Below are 16,981 nucleotides of genomic sequence, written 5' to 3'. Positions count from 1 at the left end.
GCATTCCCCCCATTCATTCCTGTGGAACAAAGCACAAGCATCCTAGTAACCTCTAAGGTTTTGTGCTTTTAACTCAAACTCCATAGAAGGTGTAGTGCTGCAAATTTGTGAGAGTAGAATCATAAGGAAAAGAATACAAAGGACAGATTTTAAGGCTTTTTCAAGGTGGCTTAAAATAGCCTGTTTAATTGTAGGGGATAAAGAGAGGCTAGAAAATGGTCATGTAAAAAGTGCATTATGACTGTTTTTGGTACATGAAACCAAAGAAAAATCATAAAAGGATAAATGTAATGTAGAAAATGTAAGATACAAGCCCTTTCAAGACATTTTGAAGGCATCTTTCTCAAAACCTAAAGGAATTGAGATCATTCAGACATTTCATGATTAAAACTATAGCTTTTTACACTTTTAGAATATTTGTGATACAATCTTTTTAAATCAAAACCAAAATTAACTTTCACTTTCAAATTTAGAGTATTTCTACAGTAACTACATGCGTGATGTGATATTTTCCAAAATGTCTGAACAATTCAATCATTGAGAAGTAAACAAACTCATTCAGTGCAGTTTGATGTGAAATGATTCATTGTAAAGAAATGTACTGACTTTGATTTTATTACAGTGGTGTTGATTGCAACCAGCGGCCACAATGTCAACAATGTAAATATAGCCATGCTATTGACCACTCAAAATGACCACTAAACCTAAGTGCTGTTCTTCACCTTTTAGCACTGTTGTAACCATTTGTTACCTATTCATGCCTTGAAGAAAGTCTAAAAGATTTTTGCCCATATTTGAGTGTGCAGACACTTTTTTCACATTTAGATTTTATTTTTTAGCTCCAAGACCTCAGCTAAGTCTGATACCGGACGAGCTCTGTTTTTCTCCTTGATGTTTACGTTTTATTTCACCTGCCTTCTGGGTCTGTAGATGCCCTCATGTATAATGGGCTTAAAACTTTTGCCTTTTCACAAGCAGATGCTGAACGGATACTGTGCGTTATAGATACTCAATTTCCCACTGAAACACATCAGATTAATCACCATTCTGATACCACCACGGTCGCAAGCAACCCCCTTACTGATTCTGACTTCTCTTGGAGTTATCGGCATTCACTAGGGAGACAAGATCAGTCAAAAAACGGCCAAAGAGGAAGAGACAGGGGAAGACAAGTTATGGGAGGAAGAATTCTGGTCACCAGGAGCAGACCTAATACCCGCCAAAAGGCGGAAGCCCAGAAATTAAACTCTCAAACAAGGTATTCACTACATATCAACTCTATGCCTTATCTAAGAGACTGAGTTTTGTTCCCACATGTACTGTTTCAAAGTCCAAACAGATTTATTCTGCTTTGGCATTGTGCATTTTGATTTTAGGCTTGTATGTAGCTGCTCAGCCATGGAAATCCATTCTGTGAACCTCCTAATGCGCTGTTGCTGATGTTGCTTCCAGAGGCGCTTTGGAACTCTTTAGTGAGTGATTTAACAGAGGATATGCCCTGTGCATTTCAGCACTCGGCGGCCCCAATCTGTGAGTTTGCATGGTCTACCGCTTCATGGCTAAGCTGTTGTTGTTCCTAGGCTCTTCCATTTCACAATAATAGCACTTACAGTTGACAAGGGCAGATCTAGCAGGACAGAAATTTTAATTTGGCAAAGGTGGCCTCCTATGACAGTGCCATGTTTAAAGTCACTGAGCTCATCAGTACGACCCATTCTGTTGCCAGTTTTTGTCTATAAAGACATGCATCCACCTGTTAGCACTGAGTGTGTCTGAAACACCTAAACTCAATAATTAGGAGGGGTGTCCCAATACTTTTGTCCATATAGGGTATACCTGGACATACTATATTTGTCACTTTAGATGTGGAAAGACTTTATACAAACATATTTCATGAGAAAGGATTAGATGCTCTAGGCTTTATCTCCAAGAGTGCGCTGGCCTCCCTCCCAGCAAATTAATTTGTGAATTAACAGTGTTTTTTCAAGGGGGAGTGTTCAACTTAATGTGTAGAGTAAGCCTATCATAATGATCTCTCTAAGCCTAGATGTGACCCATTGAAAAAAGTGTTAAAAAGAAAAAGAAAAACGTTACTCAGTTTCTTGAATTACTACTTACACTCCTCAGGCCTACATAGAACTATTGGCATGTCCTGACCACAGATCCAGCCCAAGGACCCCCCAATTTTTCAAGAAGCCACCTCTTTGTTTACATAAAAGGACCTAACTTGCCCAACCCTGCACATAATAGGTTTAGTGGAGGCACATTTTTAAGGAAAAGTTAGTTCTTGAAAACAACAGTCTTTTGGAACACTTCTTTCATTTGTAACTAATAAAACAGCCCTTTCCTTTACTACACTGTGTCTGTTCTAAATGAACATAAGCCTAATCTTGTGCAAATAAGTCTATTTGATGAGGTTAATGAAAGGGAAATGAGAAATGACTCAGCAGTGAGGTCAGAGTGTGGTCCTGGTTAGCTATTTCTGTTGGAAGGGTGAAATGCACCAAAAGCAGACTCTACTCTTCTGAAAAGGATTTACACTAGATGTAAGTTTGAGGATTTAATTGCATTCAGCCTCAAGAGCATGAGTAAGGTTAGATACTGATGTTAGATAATTAGTTATGGGTCACAAACACTCCAACTCCAAGTCATCCCAAAGGTATTGAATGGTGCTTTATACCCATCTAGCTAACACTTGGCTTGTTCATGGTGACCTTAGGCTTGTGTGTAGCTGCTCCACAGCATCCCATTCCATTGGCATCACTTTTCTATGGAGATTTTTCTGCACATAGTTGAACATCTCTGTCAGCAATAGGTGCACCTTAACAATTAATTTTAAAATGAACTTAATTAGACAAATGTCATCCTGAAGCACGTTTAAACTAGTTTTTAGTTATATTTAGCAGCTGTAATTTTTTTTACTAAAACACTTCATTTTTTCCTTGTGGGGAGCAGCTAAATGCCCCCACAGCTTCAAGATGTCAAAACGTTCTGGGGACAACTGGGCCCCACAGATGAATCAACAGTCTTTAAATCTTGAATCTAGTTTCTGTTCCTGGATTTTGCAGCCACAGGTAGGTATCACTACAGTCAGTTACATCAACAGTTCAGTTAATACAAATACAGTATCAGAAACTTGATTCAAGGTCTGGATGTAAAGACCTCTGATACAGACATCATACACCAGCTGGACTTTTTGAGACCTCTCCCTTGTATCTCAACCTTTCTGGTGTACACTTAGAGACTGTAGCCCATTTGTTGATGCAGTTTGTTTTAGTCATCTCCACTAGACATTCACCACTTCCTGCTTTGCCACGGCAGGCACTTAACTGGGTATTTTTGGTTGGTGGGCAATACCTAACCCACTAGTAATACAGACATTCTGAAAAACCCCAGCAACACTGCTATGACTGATACATTCTTACCAGCACCACCTACACTGCCATGTCAGTGTCACTGCTGTGCTGAGAATGGTACATCCAACAAATAATATCTGGTCAGAGGTGGTCCTATGGAGGTCCATTTCCACTGAGGGACAGGATAGAAGGGGGCTGATAAATTGTGCAGATGATCTACAGTCAGTACCTGTACACCTACAAAGAGCACCTATATGGCAGGTGTTTCTGATAAAATGGCCACTCAGTATAGAATTAATCCTAGTTAAATTACTCAAAGTATCCGCATACAGAAGGCAAGATCTTTTACCCTCTAATACAAATGTGCATAGCACAGAATAGGTAGCATGCAGAAAGAATATAGTGGGAACTGCCTAGTTGTTTATAAAAATAGAATGGGCCACTTTGTTCTGTTATGTCTCTCTCTCTCTCTCCCTCAGTGCTGGGAGTCATACCAAACAAGGCCACAGGATATATGTAAGCCAGAGCGTGTTCATTCTGTCCTTGCCAAATAATAATGGCATCACAAATCTACTCATGTCACAATGGTTGCCTTTTGCTTCCTTAGTTTCCGAGACAAACATTTTTTTTTAATATTGCCAAATTTTAGAGTGTTTGGAAGCCTTTTTACAAGAAGCACTTCAGCAAACAATGTGTGGGGAAATGAAGGAAGTGAGCTCCCTTCATTACCATTGCTCCCCTGGAGAAAGAATCAGATCTTTTGAAATGATTCTTTTTAATAACATTGGTCAAGCTGACTCAGTCCAGATGAATCTAACTTTTTTGGTCAAATTCGAACAATAATCAAACTGAGATGAGAAACGGCAACAGTTACGCTAAAGGCTCACTTATTTATTCTGTAGTCTCTTTTTTTGTCAGTGTTTATTGCTATTGCTATTTACAACTTACAGACTTCAGGTGATTTGTTAGCCTTACATCAAAGAAATTGTAACTACAACTGAAACTATAAGATTCCTTCAGTGAAATATAGCACTTCTATAATCTGTAATACTTTCACTTCTGTATATTCCTGTTTTATTGTTTAATAGTAATCTATACTGTAGTGTGTCCAAGAAATGTTTTGGTTTTGAAAGAGAGACAGGAGTCCTGTAGAAATTCGTGTAGTATTACTGTACATCTAAATACAAGAAATGTCTTAAAGTTATACAGTAAGCATGATGAAAGTATTCAACAGCACGGATCGTTTTTGAAACACTGTGGTTATGATCTTTTATATCATTTAATTCAGGTCAGTTTAGCCCCACCTTCCTGACACACATTCACAAATGACCATTATTGATTACCAAATAATGTTTTTCCTTTGCTATGTAAAGACAATTCGATGGTAAGGCTAATGCCGTAGGTATGCTTTCTTTCCTATTCCTCCTAAGTACATACATACATACATACATCTTCTAAACCGCTTTTCCTTCTGGGTCGCGGTGGGGTGCTGGAGCCTATCCCAGCTGTCATTGGGCGGAAGGCCGGATACACCCTGGACAGGTCGCCAGTCCATCGCAGGGCAGACAGCACAGTCACACACACACACACTCACACCTAGGGGCAAAGTAGCATGTCCAATCAGCCTGACTGCGTGTTTTTGGACTGTGGGAGGAAACCGGAGTACCCGGAGGAAACCCACGCAGACACGGGGAGAACAGGCAAACTCCACACAGAAATGACCCTGGTCGCCCAGCCGGGAATCGAACCCAGGCCATTTTTGCTGTGAGGCGACAGCGCTACCCACTGCGCCACCGTGCCGCCCTCCTCCTAAGTAGCTTCAGTTAAAAATGCTGAGTGACACCTGCCCCTCTAATGAATTCTAAAGATCAAAATTTAATATCGACAAAGATAATTGCAAAATTTGTAATTGTACCTCCTGGAATGATGTCCTCGCCGCATGTTGACTTAGTAACTTTGGACCTTTATATGATCAAATGTGGTATTAGTGAAAGTGAATGTTAAGATTTATTTTTTGGTAAGTATTGCCATTATTTTGGTATAATATTTTCTACATAAATATAGAATATTAAAGCCCCCTCCGCTGTTTTTGTTTTTTAAAAGGGAACTTGAGTAAGATAAAAGCTTTTATTAATCAGGAAATATGGCCTATTCTGAACAATATATTACCAAACATTTCTTTTTTGTGTGCATGTATTTATTAATGTTATTTAATTTGAGAACCCCTTGTGTTGCACTCATACTGCTGAACCTATGAAATGTTTAGGTTTTTTTCTTTTAACGTTTATATGTGATATCTATCAATGTGGTCCTTGAATGTGTGGTATGAAAAAAAGGAAAAAACCCGTCAGTGACGCACAAAAAAAGCACAGCATCTCTCACAGGCCAACACCCGCGGGCCCAGCCAATAGCCAGAAGGCTGAGATCTGATGTAAACGGAAGTGCCTTAAATTTCTCTGCGAGAGGAATTTCTGACCAGTCCCCAAAAGACGAAGCGTGGGTCAAGTTAACCTTATTCAGCACTGCGTTTATTTACTGAGGAGACACTCCTGTCCATTTTGGGCCTTTTCAGCTTAACAGAAAAGCCAACAATGTTCCCGGATTCAGCCTCAGGGTAAGTCTGAGCAGCTTTTCTAAAATGTAACGTTATTCTAACTAACTACAGTGTCAGAAAACATACGTAGAGTAACGTTAGTGTATGTAGATGAAGCTAGAAGTTAGCCTCCCGATGCTTTTTCCTTTCCACCTTAAATGTTGTAGGCGCCTATAGCGTTTAAGGTGGAACGGAAAATTCTAATGAGAAGCCCGCGAATAGGAAGCTAACATCAGCCTCGCTCTAGCTACGTAGCCTGTAGCAGGTGGTGTTCTGTCCTCAAACGTGATGATAAAGAAGGAGAAAATGTGATGATATGTCGGTATTTTAGGTGTTTAACGGTAAATAAAATGCCCTCGAATTACAGTGAGTCATTTTATATTTGTCTGAAATAGCAATGAGCTGTGAAGGCTTCTCTGGCGTGGATGGATGATGCAACGTCAGCCCTGTAGACGCTCTGCTAGACCGAGGAGCTTTACATAATATGTAAATTAAGTTATATAATATAATAACGATAATAATATAATAATATGCAGTCTATATAAGTCTATATGGCAAAAACGGAAGGACATTTTAGTCAAATGTACTGCTTAGACGTTCTATTAATTAATTAATGTTCGTGGCGATTCTATAAATATTTTTTTTTTGTCATGAAATTCATTATTATCCGCATGGTAAGAAGCAGAGCAAGTTATAGGTGGAGATTGTACTTTACTGTGAGATGCTTTTTGTCAGTGAAAGGGACCACATGTGACAAAGTGTGGTCCTGATGCCGTTACTCACGTGTGACGTAACGGTTCGTAGACGTGATTTCCACCACGTTTCTGAGAAAGCCTCTAGGGAGGGGGGGAGGGCGTTCACCACTCTCATCAGCATCTCAGACCACTAAAAATATGCTAGCCCCCCACTTTCACACAGGAAAAATTGTAATGTATAAAATTTACTTGATTAAAAACATAGTACATTAGCATGATTATTGACAAAACTGAGTAAACTCACTGTCCAGTGTTGTCTATAGTTTTTCCACTTATATAAGTTTTACTGTTATGTCATTATCTATAATACTCATAATACTCAAAGCCGTAGAGGTAAATTCAACACTGTACGGATCAATTCAACACTGGAGACATTGTTGTGTACTTGATCTCGACTAACACGGTGTTCCACTGGAGCCCCTTGTTCATGTAGTTCTCCAATTTCGCCACCGTGAATAGCCATAATCATTATTTTAGTAATGAGTAGAATCATTTTAATACCTGATGAGTAAACTAAACATTCTATGAAAGTATTCAAAACATTGGCATAGGCTCATAGACAAGGTTGGCTAGCATTCAGGTGGTAAGCGATGGCTTTATTTTCCCATTATCTGTCAGAGTTTACAGTAAACATTAGTCATAAAAGCTAAAATACTGATTAGACTTTCATGACGTTAGGAATGATAATGGCAATGACGTTTGTGAATGTGAGAGGCCAAAATCGACATCTTTAAAAATACAACTCTTCCAGGATAGTAAACCATTCTCTTTTTAGTGTCTTGAACTAGTGTAAATCCATTAGCCTAACTGTAATTGTTTACGAACTGCCTAACTTGTAATTGGTTACAAACTATCTATTTATTTATTTCATCTGCATCAGAGTACATATGTGATATAGTGATAAATACATATATATATATATATATATATATGTATATATATATATATATATATATATGTGTGTGTGTGTATATATATAGATAGATAGATAAACATATATAGATATATATAGGGAAATTATACTATACAAATTACAATAAAATCAATACACCAGTGCACTAGTTTGGTCATCATTTGTCATGTTGATCTTTCTACAACCTTACAGAGACATTGTGCTTTCCTTTATCATGTCATATGACTCAAACAAACATCTTTTTTCTACTGATATGTTGAAATGATCTCGTTCACCATCAGCCTGTCTTTATTTCCTCATGACACACCTTGTGTTTGTAGACTCACGCCGCTGGTTTTACAGTACAATGTGTTAACCTCTATCTCCATTTCCTCCCTGCGCTTCAGATATGGTTATGAGGAGTGCAAGGCCACCGCTGACTGGCTCCTGGAGCAGGCTCCGGTGCGCCCACTGGTGGGCATTGTGTGCGGCTCAGGCCTGGGTGGCTTGGCTGACATGCTGAAGGACCAGAAGGTTTTTAAATACAGCGACATTCCAAATTTCCCCCAAAGCACAGGTGAGATAGCACATGTCTGTAAAGTGACCACTAATAGGTGGCCTTATATGGATATAAGAATATGGTGGATATGGGGTCTTGCACTACATCTAATCTGCATGCTTGTTGATTGTGGTATGTATTAGGGCTGTACTTACAGAATATTGGCAATGCAAGTATATTTCTGCATTTTGCATTTGCTGGCAATGTGTTAAAAAAAGCATTGGTCAATTTGGATTACTTTTGCTGGATTAAATCAACACTTAATTCTTCAAAACAACCATGACAACACTCATCCGGTACTGTCATTGGTCAAAATGCTCCCATCACAAAAATCATGTAAAATGCATTATGATTTGGTTAGAGGGCTCCCCTCTACTGTCTTCTGTGAGACCAATATTGCAGAGGCCAGTATTGCAATGACAATTAACAAACGTTATGTTATGCAGCCCTAATATGTAACAGTAACCTTATTAGTCTCAACCAGTTGCAATGACCTTTAACCCTCACTTATTATGATGTTTGATTGCTTAATGAGTGTTATGTCACTGCTCTAATCGTTTGCTGTGTGTTCCTTAGTGCATGGTCATGCTGGCCAGTTGGTGTTTGGTACTCTTAAAGGAAAACCATGTGTTTGCATGCGGGGAAGGTTCCACCTCTATGAAGGATATCCTATCCAAAAGGTGAACATCAGGATCCAAAACCTTTTGCCACAAAAGAACCACATTACCCACAGTTTAATATGCCAAACACAAAAAATGTGCCAAAATGAGCTCTTCATAGACTCACTTTTGGTTCTATAATAAATGTTTCAGTGGATCTGCAAGTGTGAAGAACCTTTTTCTAGGTTCTGTACCAATCAGAGTTTTTTCATAGAACCATACGTCTAAGCCAAGAACCATTTACAAACCTTTATTTTAAAGTACTTCAGGCACACTCACTAACCGTGTGGAAAACAGTTCTGCCTGCTACTGATTCCATTGTACTCTCTAACACATTTATAGCATCTTAATTACTTAAGCATTGGCTCAGGGCCCTCACCTTTGTCACATTGACTTTATTCATCCCAGTTTACTTTCAGTTTACCTCTCATGAACTAGCTCTAAACAGAGCAGTGTGGCATTTACTAACTACACAAAGTCACCATGCTCTGACACAGCATTCACTCACCTTTGTATTAGATACAAGGACTTGCCACTTCTCCATCTCAGTGGCTATTTTAGCAGAACTACAGAGAGGACACTGTTGCTCCACTGTCTGTCACTGTGTGAGTCATTTGACCCTGTAGCGTTGGTAAAATGTAAATGCTGTGTCCTAGATTACATTGGTAGTTCGCTAGATTGCATTGCTGTAGATTACATTTTAGTACAAAAACATTCATCTCAAGTGAGAAAAGATTCTATCAGACTTAGATACTAGCTATTTTACCCTAACTGGCCACTTGATTGATTACACTTGTATGTACACTCACTGTACATTTTACAAGTCCATTTATCACACAGGGGCACTTTATAGTTCTACAATTACATTTCTCTTTCTGTGCATAATTATTTAGGCTTTCTTTACCCTGTTCATCAATGGTCTGAATGCCCTGAGAACCACCATTGAGCAGGTATTATTTGGGTAATGGATCGTTCTCTGCACTGCAGCAACACTGACATGGTAGTAGGGGTGTGCTGCACTGAATGCCCAGAAACTGACCACTGATGAAGGACTAGAGGATGACTAAGATAAACTGTGCAGCATCAGATGAGCTATCATCTCTGATTCTGCATCTACAAGGTGAACCAACAATGTGTCTAATAGATTGGACAGCAAGTGTACGTGAAGAAAATGATCCTCCCCAAATAATACCTGCTCTGTGGTGGTCCTGATTACTGATGAAAAAGGTAAAGGAGGGGCTAACAAATTATGCAGACAAACAGATGGACTACAATTTCTAATTGTAGAACTACAAATCTACATGGTGAGTGGAGCTGATAAAATTGATAGTGATTGTAGATATATGTGATTGTACCTAATAGAGTGGCCAGTGAGTGTATATCAGTAGTCCCTGGCACAGCAAACATAAAAATACTCAATTAAAACAATACAAATGCAGACATAATCACAAAACATAACATTATCCGTATATACACACATACAGACAGACAAATGTGTAATCAGCTATACAATGTGTAAGAACTTGAAAATGAATGCAGACATCAGTGATAACTTAAAATCAATTTATTGGGAATTCTTTCTGTATCTGGTTTATTAGATCACCATGCCCATGCGCATCTTCAAGCTGATGGGCGTTGAGACGGTCATCTTGACGAATGCTGCAGGTGGGCTGAACCAGGACTACAAGGTTGGAGATGTTATGATCATGAAAGACCACATCAACATGCCAGGGTTTGCTGGAAACAATCCCTTATGTGGACCTAATGAGGACAGGTGAGGAAACAAAGACAGTGGGTATATATGCGCTTTCTTTTCTACATGGTATCAAGGAGTCCTAAATTACATTTTTTAAATGAAAAGCCTCAGTATGTATAAAAGTGTCTTACATATGAATTTATGTTCCTCAGAGAACCTAAATCTGTGTTTTCTTTCTAAGTAGGTTAATCTTGCTCTTGTGGGCTAACAATATACATGTGCAAAGTATGTCCTACAAATAACTTTTCAGTGCCCACTATGGGTGTGAGTTACTTTGAATTATGTTTTCATACCTGATAAAGTGTCACTGCAAATGTGGTTTGACTCGACTACAGACAGCCTGTTTATAGTGTATGAATATGTGAGCAATTGTGTGTAATCTTGATTGACTGCTTGAGTGATATGGATGTGTCTGTTTGCATTGGATACAAGGGCTTGGCCCATATTTGACAATGTTTTTACAAGCTGGCTCATGTTAAGCTAGTAATTGTAGAGTGTGCCATCTGTGAAATGTTTTACCGATGTCTATGAAGTCTGTCGTAACGCCCATTTTTCTCTCTCTCTCACTCTCTCTCTTTCTCTCTCTCTCTGTGTAGGTTTGGAACTCGTTTTCCATGCATGTCGGACGCGTATGACAGGAAGCTGCAGCAACTAGCTCAAGAGGTGGGGGCAGAGCTTGGCTACTCTGACTTCCTGAGGGAGGGTGTGTACTGTGTGCTCGGGGGGCCATCCTTCGAGACAATTGCTGAGTGCAGAATGCTTAACCGCTTAGGCGCCGATGCTGTTGGTGAGTTGTGGGGACAGCTTGTGTAATTTTAACCTTTAATTGCAGGCTTGAAGGCAAGTTTAAGATAATCAGTGATACTGTATATTATTTGGTAACTATGAAGTTCAGCATTCCACCCTTTTTGGGTTTTTAAACTAGTCAGACTTCAGATTTAGTGCAGCATTGGTAAAAATTGGTCAAAATCTTTAGTTTTTGTTTTATGTATTGAGTTTTGTCTACTTTAGCTACTAAAATGTAGGCTTCTAAACATGGATTGCTTTCTTAAGTGTAAGTTAAATAGAAAAATACTGCTCTTAATTGCTCAAGTCATCCTACCACAGTGTAACATCACCTATGCCAGTCATTTAAATGCAGTGAATCACATTGTCATAGGGGGCTTATAAATATGAATATGAAAACAAATAATAACACTGGGAATGCCAGATATTTGGAATTTTGTTTTTTTTAAATACACGATTTTGTGTAGAAACTAAAAAAAACTTTGTCATATAATTTTACTTCTGAAATGGGCAGATGATGGTGGCACAGCACCTTTACCTCCTTAAATCCTAATCTTATTATTCAGTTATTAATCTTTAGGGCTGGGATGATAAGCGTTTAGAAAAATTGATAAGTCAATAAAAATTGATAAATATTTTCAATGTTTTCGTTATTTAAAACTCACAGGTATTTTTCACTAATAGTAAGTCAATAGCGAAATAACTTTTCTACCCAGTGTCTGCGGCTTAGAGACACATGGGCTAAAAGAAAATTGACAACTTTGTCGCAGATACTGCATGATGAATCCATTTCTTCTTCCTGTGAGTTTTACATAAAAAGTGCTTTGGAGCAAAAGTTTCAGTGTATTAAAAATTTAATCTGTCATCATCATCATCATCATCATCATGATGATGATGATGAAAAATTTAATCTGTCATGAATCAAATGTGTGAAAAGTCCTGATGATGACTAAACATTTCACTATAATTAAGAATGAAAAATACTGTATCCGGTGGCATTTTTCCTGTGCAAGATTAGCGAATCATTATGCTCATGCATACAAAATGGGAAGGAAAGAAGCTAAATTCTATCAATCATGGCCCTTACTGATAATTACTGATAAACAAGTAATAGTGGTCCCAGCACTATTAAGACTTATTTATTAGTAACTACTAAGCAATGACACTAATGTGTAAGTTCTGTAGTTATGAGAATGAGGAACTGAATTGTAAGCTTAAGATTTTAAAATATACATATTACTATAAAGCTTCTGTTCCCTTCTTTCAGGCATGAGCACAGTCCATGAGGTGATAGTAGCTCGTCACTGTGGAATGAGAGTCTTTGCCCTTTCCCTGATCACCAACAAGGCCGTGATGGACTACAGCAGTGAAGAGAAGGCCAACCATGAGGAGGTTCTGCAGACAGGACAGCAGCGGTCCCAGCAACTGGTCAAGCTGGTGTCCACAATGGTTCCTCGCATTGATTTTGGTGACAACTACAAAAATGGCGAGGCACACCATTGTGAGCACTAATCAATGCCTCCATATACCACCTATATATATTATCAGAGTAACAGACACATCTTGCTAGAACCACCTACATGTTGCACTGCTAGTTCTTGCACTTCAAATAGCGAGCCTTTTAGAGGTCCTTAAAGATTAGTTCTGTTTTAATAGGTTGCTCACTCTTTGGACCTTCCTTATACTGTATTCTTAAATGTTTACATTCCTGAGGGAAACTTTATACGATGTCTTAAACCAATCCCAAAGCCAGCAGTTACAGTAATAGGCATTCCAATGTATATACAGAAAGGGCTTTGGTAAATAATAAATGAGAGCTGTTTTAATGTTATTAACTTAACAGATCCCTTGCACCAAACTATTTATTAAATGTTTTAAATGTCTGATCTGCTCCAAATGTAACTGAATACGACAAAGTTGAGCAATAATGAAGAATGTTCATTAGAGCTGTAACCTCCTAATTTTATTTATTTATTATTTTTCTTGAACAGCAAAAGACATATTATTGAGTTCACTTTTGGATATCTATTAGTGCTGTCGCTTTAAGAAATATTTAAGTAGTGTATTTATATGAACTTTTTTAGACAGGGTATTCTTTGAGTGTTTTAAAAAGAGGTATTTTTGTGTCTGATACTTCATAATGGGATCAGAGGGTGCTGGGGGCCCCCTGTTAATTCACAAATAATCTGAAAAGAATTGCTCAATGTATAAAACTTTGTAACGTTCTCATTATCAAAGGGGAACTTCACAGATTTCTCTAAATTTCTACATACTTCAGCCATTATGACATAAAGAAAGTAATTAAAAAATTTGATGTCTACAACACAAATATAGCTATTTTATTTACAATAAAAATCCACCAGTGACCTGGCATGTGTCGTCTGAGTTTTTATACTGTTTTTTTTTGTACTGATAAGTGTAAAACAGTACTAAATTAACAAAAATAAAAAACCTTTCCTTTGGTTACTAGTTTGTACATATGTATACCAATTATATAAATATACCAATGTACAAAACCACACCACTGTGAATAGACTTTAAAAAAGTACATTTAAGGCCAAAAGCTTATCTCAGAACTATTATAGAACAATGTCTCAAACATCAGAGAGCATTTTCATAATCACTTCATGTAATGATGTAATCAGTGTGAAAGCTTTTAGAGGTATTCAACTCTTTAGATGTCTCGTTCCTCTCACCATCACTGAATAATTCTGACTCTAGAACGGAACATTTCACATCATACCACTCTGAATGGCTTTGTTAACATCTTAAACATTTAATCATACTTGTAATTATAAATTAAAATCATATTACAAGGATTATACATTACATAATTGAATTCATACTGAATTAAATCTGCTGACTGCACATGGCTGTGCTGGTCCAATATCAGAACACGTTTCTATTTGGATGACAACGTGCTCTATGAACTATGCCGTTATAGAGAGCTGGAGCACTGTTGTTTAAACAGTGTGTTGAATTAATGTGTTGGTTCGATATTAAAGTCACTATTTTAATTATAGAATAAAAGAATCAAAACTGAAAAAATCCCCCACTTTACTTTGTTATACATTACAGTAGGGGGCTACTGTCACGTATAATAAAGTGGGTTTGTTTTTTTTTAATTTTTTTTTTTTTTGCAATTTTTTTTTGCAAGTGGGGCTTTCATTCATATGTTCCAGGCATACCATACTTAAGCAATAGAACACCAGAGGGAGTGTGTTATTGTGATTTGGTCGCAGTAGATCATCACAGCCGTGATGTTATAGCGATAACACACGACCTCGAGTGTTCTGTTGCTTTTATACAACAGTTAAATAAATAAAGTAAGAAATAAATTAATTGGGCTGCGAACGTGGCATTTAATATGTTTTAATCTTCGCAGTTCCTTCCGCCAAATATAGTTCCTTAACAAGCAGCTCGTTGCTACGTCAGAGTAACGAACTCCGCTCACTCGCTGCACAGCCAGCGGTTCGTTCTCCAGCTCCTTGCTGTCATCACCACTGAGCAAACTTTTTTGTTTTTTTTTATTGAGGCAGTTTTATGGCTCAGTCCGATTTGGTCAGACTCTGAAGATGAGACTACACGTTTGGCGAATGGAACTGAAAAGCTTGCTCAGTGGTGATGACCGTTTGGGAATTTAGTGTAGTCTCATCTTCAGAGTCTGACCAAATCGGCTGTCGGTCAAATGTAATCTTAAAAGTATCCATTTTCTGTTTGTGTGCAAAGTAATAAGTAAAAACGTTCAAATGGCTTGAGCGACTCCTACAGCTGTCAAAGTCGTTGCTTAGCAACAGCGTCTTAGCGGAGTGTTACAGTGTTTGTGAAAAAACCGTGATGTTATGGCCAGAGCCATGTAGAGAGAACACCATATTTTACACGGCTCTGGTTATGGCGAAATAACAGCACAGTTTGAACGCTTCTCAACCAATTAGCTTGCGTGGCAGGTGTTGTGCCGAATTCGGCACCCTGCCGCGAGATGCACCCCCTCACGGGAAGTCTTTTGCTCGAAAGCGGAGGGCATCCCCTTTTACTTTACATATATCGATTTGAAGAACTTGCAAAACATCACCTTCGTTTTGATCAACAACACAATAAATCGCTGTTTTACAGAATGGAAATACCCCAGATGTTCTTCTAAAGTACAGTGACTCGTAAATAGTAATACAAAAGTATAATGTAGCCTACATACACCACTGCTTACTTATTCTACGACATAGCAGTCTGCATTGACTTCGTATGTAGCAAAGAACTTGTTGCTTGTTGCTATTTGTCAACAAAATATACATATGAATTTCACCTACTTATCGTGTCATGTTTCTCACCAGTCTGGATCAGGTTCTTTAGATTTTACACTCTAAAGGCAGTGACTTGTAAAAAACTCTCAGGAGATGCAACCCATTATAAATCAGGATACACTCTTATTGCTGCCATGTAACTTGCATGGATACATACTGTTTACAAATACATATTGTATAGCAGAACACTGGCCAGAAAATGCCAGTTTTTGCTGAATTGGTGTTGCATCCCTGAAAATTTATTGCAGAAAACACATGTTGGCCCTAAGTGTATATTACTAATATATTTCATAGTTCTATTCATAAACAACATTACAAGAGAATGCTTTTCAAGTGAGTCCACCTGTGAGGAAAAGGACCCTCTGTTAGATCTGGCTGGGAGGTTGTTGTATCTATGATACTTGTATAGGTTTCACATGTTGGTCACAATTATGTGAACATATTATAGTTGTGTCAACAGAAAGAAAGTTATAGGGGGGTGCCTTTTAAGGCAGTCCACCTGCCAGGAAATGCACATCCTCTTAAAGCTACATGGTTATTGCATCCATGAAACTAATAGAAGTGTTACATATTGGTCTAAAATATGTGTGATTAAAAACATATCATAGTTGTGTGAAAAGAAAAAAAGTTATAGGGGGGAGCCTTTTAATCCACCTGCCGGAATATGCAACCCTCTTTAATCTCACTACATTATAATTAGATCTACAAAACTTATACAGGTATCACATGTTGGTCCCAAATATGTATTAATAAATGTATCATAGTTTTCGTCAACAGAAAGAAAGTTATAGAGGGGTGCCTTTTAAGGCAGTCCACCTGCCAAGAAATCCACCCCTTCTAAAATCTGGCTACATTATTATTACATCCATGATACTTATACAGGTGTCACATATTGGTCTAAAATATGTGTGATTAAAAACATATTATAGTTGTGCCAACAGAAAGAAAGTTATAGGGGGGTGCCTTTTAAGGCAGTCCACCTGCCAGGAAATGCACCCCCTCTAAAATCTGGCTACATGATACTTATACAGGTGTCACATTTTGGTCCCAAATATGCATTACTAAAAATGTTTCATAGTAGTATCAACAAACCTGCAAACCCAGATAATGTAGCCAGATTTGAGAAGCAGTGCATTTCCCAGCAGGTTAGTTGATACTACTATTGATACTACTATATTTTGTTGACAAATAGCAACAAGCAACAAGTTTTGCTACATACAAAGTCAGTGCAGACTGCTATGTCGTAAAATAAGTAAGCAGCGGTGTATGTAGGCTACAGTATACTTTTGTATTACTATTTACTAGTCACTGTACTTTAGAAGAACAT

The 16,981-nt window shown here is 38.0% G+C and overlaps 1 protein-coding gene across 1 annotated transcript; it reads left to right on the top strand.

Moving 5' to 3' along the window:
- The first annotated feature begins 5,795 nt into the window (after positions 1-5,795).
- pnp5b (purine nucleoside phosphorylase 5b) lies at positions 5,796-13,727 on the top strand. The gene is made up of 6 exons (XM_036555760.1): positions 5,796-5,970; positions 8,004-8,173; positions 8,732-8,835; positions 10,413-10,588; positions 11,167-11,357; positions 12,624-13,727. The coding sequence occupies exons 1-6, from the start codon at positions 5,948-5,950 to the stop codon at positions 12,866-12,868; spliced, it is 909 nt and encodes a 302-aa protein (XP_036411653.1). The 5' UTR covers positions 5,796-5,947; the 3' UTR covers positions 12,869-13,727.
- Positions 13,728-16,981: the final 3,254 nt, after the last annotated feature.

Source organism: Colossoma macropomum, unplaced genomic scaffold (genome assembly GCF_904425465.1).
Source record: "Colossoma macropomum unplaced genomic scaffold, Colossoma_macropomum, whole genome shotgun sequence".
NCBI classification, from domain to species: Eukaryota; Metazoa; Chordata; class Actinopteri; order Characiformes; family Serrasalmidae; genus Colossoma; species Colossoma macropomum.
The sequence above is the reverse complement of the archived record's forward strand: the minus strand, read 5'-3'. Positions and strand labels throughout refer to the sequence as shown.

Coding starts and splice junctions, on each gene's coding strand:
- pnp5b (XM_036555760.1), top strand. CDS start 5,948: ATGTTCCCGGATTCAGCCTCAGG. Junction 8,836..10,412: donor AAGGATATCCTATCCAAAAG/GTGAACATCAGG, acceptor CTGGTTTATTAG/ATCACCATGCCCATGCGCAT. Junction 10,589..11,166: donor TGTGGACCTAATGAGGACAG/GTGAGGAAACAA, acceptor CTCTCTGTGTAG/GTTTGGAACTCGTTTTCCAT.